This window comes from Balaenoptera borealis (genome assembly GCF_965194805.1).
Source record: "Balaenoptera borealis genome assembly, chromosome: 3".
NCBI classification, from domain to species: Eukaryota; Metazoa; Chordata; class Mammalia; order Artiodactyla; family Balaenopteridae; genus Balaenoptera; species Balaenoptera borealis.
The window spans coordinates 113148279-113156319 of NC_138866.1; the positions used below are offsets into that span (position 1 = coordinate 113148279).

General features: G+C 53.8%; 1 protein-coding gene across 1 annotated transcript; it reads left to right on the forward strand.

Annotated features, from left to right (window-relative positions):
• KBTBD13 (kelch repeat and BTB domain containing 13) lies at positions 1-7781 on the forward strand. Its single transcript, XM_082383385.1, has one exon. It carries the CDS (start codon positions 2225-2227, stop codon positions 3599-3601), a length of 1377 nt encoding a protein of 458 aa, XP_082239511.1. The 5' UTR covers positions 1-2224; the 3' UTR covers positions 3602-7781.
• The last annotated feature ends 260 nt before the right edge of the window (positions 7782-8041 follow it).

Below are 8041 nucleotides of genomic sequence, written 5' to 3' on the forward strand. Positions count from 1 at the left end.
TGGCCCCCTGGGGGTCAGCCCCTTCCCCACCCACCCCTTCATTTGAGCCTGGCAGGAGGCAGCTGCTTCCCTTCCTGAAGAAAAGGCTAACACCGGTGAGGAGAGGCAGCTGGGCTGGGGCCTGGGGTCAAGTGGACAGGGTTCAATCCATCCCACATCTTCATTCATAACCAAGGCAAAGCCCATTCCATCTCTAGGCCTCCCTTTCCTCATCTGTGAAATGAGAAGGGTCAGACGCTCCCCCTATCCTTGAGGCCACTAGCAAGGACAGAGTCAGGCCTGGGCACTGCAGAGCCCACTTTCCTCCAAGGAGGGGCTGTCACGCTTTCAGCCAACGTCTAGCCTCAGGGAAGGAGAAAAGCTGGCAGAGGGCCTGGGATAGTATCCGTGGGGACTCCTGCCCACCCCCTCTATCTCTTCCTCCTCTTCCTGTCTGGTCTCTGGGGCAGAGACTTGCATATTTCTGGCTGCCGCCTCCAGGCTTCTGGCTTCCCAGGCTCACACAAGTGGTCCCCACATCCCAGCCCTGCTTTAATAGGGTGAACTGGGTGGGAGTCCCCGGCAAGAAAGGCACCCTCGTGTTGGGTCTGCAGATTCATACTTGAGGATCTGTGCATGCGTGTGTCTTGGGGGGAGGGAAGTTCCCTGCTCCCTTCCCAAGTACAGCTTTATCACTGTCAGCCACTGAGCCACCCCATCCCTCCTGAAGAAGACCTGCTGCGGAACATCTCCTGAAAGGCAGATACATCCTACACAGGGCTGGGCCTCAGTTAACCCACCTGTAGAACAAGGTAGCAGGAGAAGATAATCACCAAGCTCCCTTCCGGCTGACATTTTGGAACCCGGAGTCTTAGGTGGTCACCCAGGAAAGTCCTGGGCAAGGTGGGCAGCAGGAGGCCTGGGGCTGTCTGCTTCCAGACCCTGGGCAATTCCCTGTCTGATCCTCTACTGTAAGTGAAGGGGTTGAACCATAGGAGACTGAAATTCCTTCCAACTGTGACCTCCTGGCACAAAGTGACTGCCCAGCATTTGTAGCACAGGGAGGAAGCAGAGCACAATGGTTAGAGACGCAGGCTCTGGGGTCAGACTGGCTGCACTCCAGTCCTAGCTTTGCTGCTCTCTGGCCATGTCATCTCGGGCATGTGAGTGAACCTCTTGGTGACTCAGTCTCCTCATCTGTGAATTTAATAATATCTGACTCATGCATGCTGTAAGCAATAAATGGATAATATCTATCAAACGAGGGAAAATAATAGTTTTCTCACCTGATTGTTGCGAGGATTATAGACGTTCAAGTGCTCACAAAATGCCTGACAGTGCAATTTAAGTGTTAAATATTATTTCAAGAAGCCTGTCTCCTTCCCATCCACAGATATATAGTCCCCTCAGCAGCCCCACTTTCCTTTTCCCAAGATCTGAGCTATACAGCAATGGACGAGTGGGGAGTAGCAAGAGGGGAAGAGACACCAGCTTCCCACACCCATCCCGAGTCAGGGAATACTTCCACATTCAGGGACTTACTGAACGTTCACCTGTTACCCACTCATTTTTACAGAGAAGGAAATCGAGGCTCTCAAAAAGAGACAGGTCTAGCCCAGAGTCAGGGGCAGAGGCCCAAGTCAAAAGAAAACCTACTTTGGACCCCAGCCCGGCCCACTCTACGTGCTCCCCCTCTGCCTCTCCCTCCGGCACCCAAGTACCCCTGCCCCACCAACCGAGGGCGTGAGCTAGGTATTCATCCCGTCCTTGCTCTTTCCCAGCTGAATGACCTTGAACAAGTCGTAAATTCTCTGAGCCTCATTCCAAACACTGTACAGATATTGTCAAAATACCGCGAAATAGATGTTATTATTGGCCCCATTTCGAAGAAACAGAGGGTCAGAGTTAGGGTACCTGCACGAGGGCTTACAGCTGCTTTAGTGCAGGTTAAATGGGATATTTTGTAAACTGCCCGCACAATGCCCTGAATGCAGTAGGTGCCCGGTATACGGTCACCATTATTACTATTTTTCTTACGTACGTGAGTGACCCGACAGGTCTCCAGATGCCCTCCGGGCCCTCGGCCATCCAGCCCGCTGGCCACCACATCACATGAGCCGTACTATCTTTAGCCAGGAAGATATTTATATACCCCGGGTACGTTTTTGCCGGTACGGGGGAGCCCCGGAGTCGGTGACCGCTGCATCCAGGCCCCCGGAGGCGGCCTCCGCGCCTCGGGCCCGCCATGCCGCAGGGCCCTGGGGCCCTGGTGCAGGTGTGGGTGGGCAGCCAGCTCTTCCAGGCCGACCGGGCCCTGCTGGTGGAGCACTGCGGCTTCTTCCGCGGCCTCTTCCGCTCGGGCATGAGGGAGGCGCGCGCGGCCGAGGTGCGGCTGGGCGCTCTAAGCCCGGACGGCTTCCGCACCACGCTGCGGGTGCTGCATGGCGAACGTCCGGCGCTGGCGGCCCCGGACGAGCTGCTGCAAGCCGTGGAGTGCGCCGCCTTCCTGCAGACGCCGGCGCTGGCGCGCTTTCTGGAGCACAGCCTCACGTCGGACAACTGCGCGCTGCTATGCGACGCCGCCGCCGCCTTCGGCCTGCACGACGTCTTCCACAGCGCCGCGCTCTTCATCCGCGACGGCGCCCACGAGCTAGCGGCCGAGCTGGCGCTGCCCGAGGCTCGCGCCTACGTGGCGGCGCTGCGACCCAGCAGCTACGTGGCCGTCAGCACGCACGCGCCGGCGCGCGGCTTCTTGGAGGACGCGTCGCGCACCGTGTGCTACCTGGACGAAGAGGAGGACGCGTGGCACACGCTGGCCGCGCTGCCCCTGGAGGCTAGCACGCTGCTGGCGGGCGTGGGTACGCTGGGCAACAAGCTCTACATCGTGGGGGGAGTGCGGGGCCCCAACAAGGAGGTGGTGGAACTGGGCTTCTGCTACGACCCCGACGGCGGCACGTGGCGGGAGTTCCCCAGCCCCCGCCAGCCGCGCTACGACATGGCGCTGGCCGGCTTTGACGGCCACCTCTATGCCATCGGGGGCGAGTACCAGAGGATGACCATGAGCTTCGTGGAGCGCTACGACCCGGCCGCGGGCTGCTGGAGCTTTGTGGCCAACCTGCCTCAGCCAGCTGCTGGCGTGCCCTGTGCCCAAGCCCGCGGCCGCCTCTTCGTGTGTCTGTGGCGGCCAGCCGACACCACGACCGTGGTGGAGTACACGGTGCGGGCAGACGCGTGGCTGCCAGTGGCCGAGCTGCGGCACCCACAGAGCTATGGCCACTGCATGGTGGCCCACCGCGATAGTCTCTACGTGGTGCGCAACGGACCTAAGGATGACTTCCTGCACTGCGCCATCGACTGCCTCAACCTGGCCACGGGCCAGTGGACGGCGCTTCCCGGCCAGTTCGTCAACAGCAAGGGCGCGCTTTTCACGGCCGTGGTGCGCGGCGACACCGTCTATACGGTCAACCGCGTGTTTACGCTGCTCTATGCCATCGAGGGCGGCACCTGGCGGCTGCTCAGGGAGAAGGCCGGCTTCCCACGGCCCGGCTCCTTGCGGACCGTTCTCCTCAGGCTGCCTCCTGGTGCCGGGGGGCAGGTGGCCTCGACGACGCCAGCACTGTGACTCCTGGGCTGGGCTTTAGGAGGGGATGCCCAGAGTCTTCTCTGAGCCATGGCTGATTCTGTGAGACTGGCCTTAGGAGTTGCTGGGAACTTCTCTCTCCCTGCCCCAGTTGAGACGTTGGGGGCCTTGTGCCTTCTGCATTCTGGTGGTGTGAACATGCCCAAGAATCTCAGGAAGCAACGACTCTGGGATCTCAACCCTCAAATTACTTGGGTTCTCTTGAGAGCTGGTGGGTCACAATGTCGGTGGAAGGGATGGGGGGTAGGATTTCAATAATCCAGGCTTGTGTGTGAATGGGCCAGTAATTGAGCACCAGCTGGGAGTGAGTTAAGCGATGTTAATCAAACTGCTAGTCAGGCAAGTATTAGGCACCTACTGTGTGCTCAGCAGGGTGCTGCACCTAATGTGACTGTAGTTGACAGACGGGGGTCCATAAAACTTAGAGTCTAGCGAAGGACAACAAAAGGTTTACACACATTTGTCTTGATCCACATCGGGCTGAAGGCAACGGGCAAAAACAAACAAAAAACCCCAAGCCCCGCAATATAATAAAGTACTGAAGAAATCAGGGCAAAGGGAAAATAAGGAGAGGAAAAATACGTTACTCCAGGCAGAAGGGTAGTAAACAAACTGTATGAAGAAGACAGGCAGGATAATCAGCTGCTAAATGGGGAGGTTCAGAAGAGGAGAGACAGGGAAAGCTGGAGCAGATGGGAAGAGTCTGCGAGCCCTGCCTTTAAGGCAGAGCAGCTGTAGATGGAGGCCTTTGGGGAGGCAGTGAGGCTGCACTGGCTTGTAGAGACAGAAACTGAGCTGAACCTGGAGCGAGACCTGTGAGGGAAAAAGGGTTCCCCATACCCTCTAATGGGATGTGGGCCCGCAGGGGAGAACCCAGTTGGAAGTCCCTTATCCACTGCCTTTTTTGTCAACCCTCCAGGGCAATAGACTACTAATTTCCATGACTTCAGGTTACTCAAGGTATGAGCCCAATTTTGGGCAGGTCTAACTGCCTCATCTTCCTCACCTGTATCCCTTCCTCTACCTTCTACAGGTTAATTCTTTCCTCCTAGCCTCCACTCTTGCCATTCCCTGGACCTGGAATGCCGTTCCTCTTCCTCTCTCTCTGTTGGCTCTGTGCCTACCTCCTCTGTGCAGGGTTGGCTTTTCCGAACCATGGCTGCGTGCATTGCTCATTGGACCCCTGGCTGACGTCCTTCTCTATGTGTGTATGTGCATGTGCACATGCGTGCAGCCATGCACATATGCAGATAGCAAGAGCAGAGATCCTTTTGTACTGTCAGCTGAGCTGGGACGCTTTCCCACCTACAGAATAAAATGATGCGGTCCTACAAAAGAACATGTCTACACAACAGAAACAGACTCACAGACATAAAGAACAGACTTGTGGTTGCCAAGGGAGAGGAGGGGTCAGGGAGGGAAGGATTGGGAGTTTGGGATTAGTAGATGCAAACTATTATATATAGGATGGATAAACAACAAGGTCCTACTGTATACACAGGGAACTATATTCAATATCCTGTGATAAACCATAATGGAAAAGAATATATATATGTATATATACGTATGAGTCACTTTGCTGTACAGCAGAAATTAACATTGTAAATCAACTATACTTCAATAAAATTTTTTTTAAAAAAAGAAAAACATGAGGTCCTGGGACTTCCCTGGTGGTGCAGTGGTTACAAATCCACCTGCCAACGCAGGGGACATGGGTTCAATCCCTGGTCCAGGAAGATCCCACATGCCGTGGAGCAACTAAGCCCGTGTGCCACAACTACTGAGCCCACGTGCCGCAACTACTGAAGCCTGCACACTCTAGGGCCCGCGCTCCGCAACAAGAGAAGCCCCCACTCGCCTCAAAAGCCCATGCACAGCAACGGAGACCCAACACAGCCAACAAATAAATAAATAAATAAATAAATAAATAAAATAGTTTTAGAAACAAAAAACATGAGGTCCTGAAAGACATCAGGCTGTAGAGATCACTAGTTAGGGACCTGCTGCTGACCTCTGGTGCTGACCTCTGGTGTTAGATGAGGACTCTTATCTCGCCTCTAGAGTACCCTGACCCTGATTTCCGGTCAGATGCCCAGCTCAGTCCTCCAGCCTCTCCAAGCCTCTGGGCAGACTTCTCCGAGTGGTCCTAAGTGGTCTCCATCCTCTAAGACCCAAGGGCCGTGGGAAATCCTGGCCTCATCACAAATGGAGAATGCAGCATCAGCCTGGCACCTCCTGGGCATGGAGCCTAGTGTCTGGGCTGCCCCTCATTGCCTTTTCCCCTGACCTATGTTCCTGTTCCAAGCCCTGGAGAATGCTGCCCTCAGAAGCCTGGGACCTTTTAGGCCTGGATTAACCTAATCTGATGAGTCACAATAATAAATCCTGACTTTTGCATCCTGTGGATGATGTGCAAAGTACTTTCACATCCATCTTCCCACTGCAGCCCTACCTCAGTCATGGGAGTTGGGTACCTTCTCCCAACTGATGAGATTTGTGAGGTTCAGAGGTCAAGTGACTGGTCCATGCCACTGAGCCCCTCACTTCTTTGCTCTATCAATATGTAATTTTATTCACATGTCAAAGATTTATCTAACTCATTAATAAGGGAACCAAAAGAATGGTAGGGCTGGTTCAAAGGCACATTTGGGAGACAAGAGATCTGTATATTTTGTTGGAAAAGATATACTGAAATAAGTTTGCGAAGGTAGAGGTAAAGCCGGTTGGTGTCTTACAGGGAATAAAACCATAACTTTTGTAGTTCTCTACTGGACTAAATTCCTTTTCATCTTCACATACATGCACATACATACTTGTACATGCAGCTACGTTAGCATGTAACTTTACAAAGTTAGGACCCTAATCAATAGTAAATTGTAGAACAAAGGCACAGTCTCCTAGAGAATTAAATAACTCTTAGTGCTTCAACTCTGCCCCAGAATGACACTGAAAGGACATGCAGTCCTCCTTTTGCCTATTTTCAAGTTACAGATAATTTTTCTTAACAGCACAGACCGCTCTCCTCCTTGTTCACTCCTCCTGATCAGTGCTAAACGCACCTGCAGTCTTGAGATCCATTAGCTCATCTACTCTCTCAACCCACAGAGCTTTGTTTGTTGGCTTTTAGAGCTGGCTGTGTGGACCAGCCCAGACAGGCCTGCTGGCTCCAGCGTTCGGTCATCCTTAGGTCTAGACCAACCCTTTCTGAGATGCCTTTTATGTGTAATAAGAACACAGTGTTCACAGAGAGCTTTCCCACAGTGGACTTATTTAAGCTTTGTAAGAATTTTAAGTGGTAGGCAGCTCGGCAACATCCCCACTCCCTTCTTGAAGATAAAGGAAAAAAAAACCCAGACACCCAAAGGTCATGGGTGACTAGAAGAGGCTCAGGTAGGAAGTGGCAGAGCCCGGCTTTGAACCCAGGGCCATGTGCTGTTTTCTGTCGCTGTTTCCCTGCTTGACTGACATGCAGGGACGGACGGGGTGGTTCTGCCAGTCTCCTTTACACTCCCCTCCCTGTTACCCTTCTCTCTGTGCCTCTTCTTCTTGGGGTTCATCTGTCCCCCTGGACTCAGCCCTTTCCCTCCACCTCCTGAGATAGGAAAACTAACTGTCCTGGGTTCTCTTGCCTTAGGATCTAGCTGGTAGAGGAATGGCCCCCTTCATGAGGGTGTTAATGACTGGTGAAGGCCTTAGCGGGTATCTGCACTTTGACAGATACTCCCTCCCTCTCACAGTGTGGGGAGGTTTTCACAATCCAGCCCACCTTACCCTCTGGCCTCACAGGTCAGGCTCCATTGTTTCTTCCGATAGCCTGCCACCCTCAGCAAGGATGGCTACCATGTCTGGTTTGCAGGTGAGGAAATCAGCAGAAAGCTGAAATGAGTCACCCAAAGTCACACAGGCAGTCAAGTGGAAGAGCAAGGACCTGGGACCAGGACTTGGGATTCTCAGCCTCTCATACCCTGGCATCCAGACTTGACCACTGCATGAAGGTGTCTGGGGATGCGAGCCAGCTGCAGGAGGGCAAATTACAGAGATACTTAGAGGTTACTAAGCCCAGAAGGCTGGGTTTGAAATCTCTCTGTGCCTGCCCATAGGGACACTCTAAGACGTTTGTCCTTCCAGAGAGATCTATACACACACACACACACACACACACACACACACACACACACACACATGGCTTAATGCAGCAAGGAGCATCTTCCTGAACCTCCATGACAGCCCTGCAGCCCCACTCTCTGGAGCTCTCTCCAGTCTTCTACAAACTTTCTCCTTCACCCTGACTCTGGATGCCCTGCACCCCAAGGTTTCCTCTCTCTGGGAATTATCCTGGTTTGCTTACATAGCCTGCCTGACAGAGGCAGAAGGAGACAGCAGCCCTTCCCACACTCTACCCAGGGCCTGCTTCCCTGCTGG

Bases quoted from the DNA above. Each gene is read 5' to 3' on its own strand.
- KBTBD13 (XM_082383385.1), top strand. From the start codon at position 2,225: ATGCCGCAGGGCCCTGGGGCCCTGGTGCAGGTGTGGGTGGGCAGCCAG.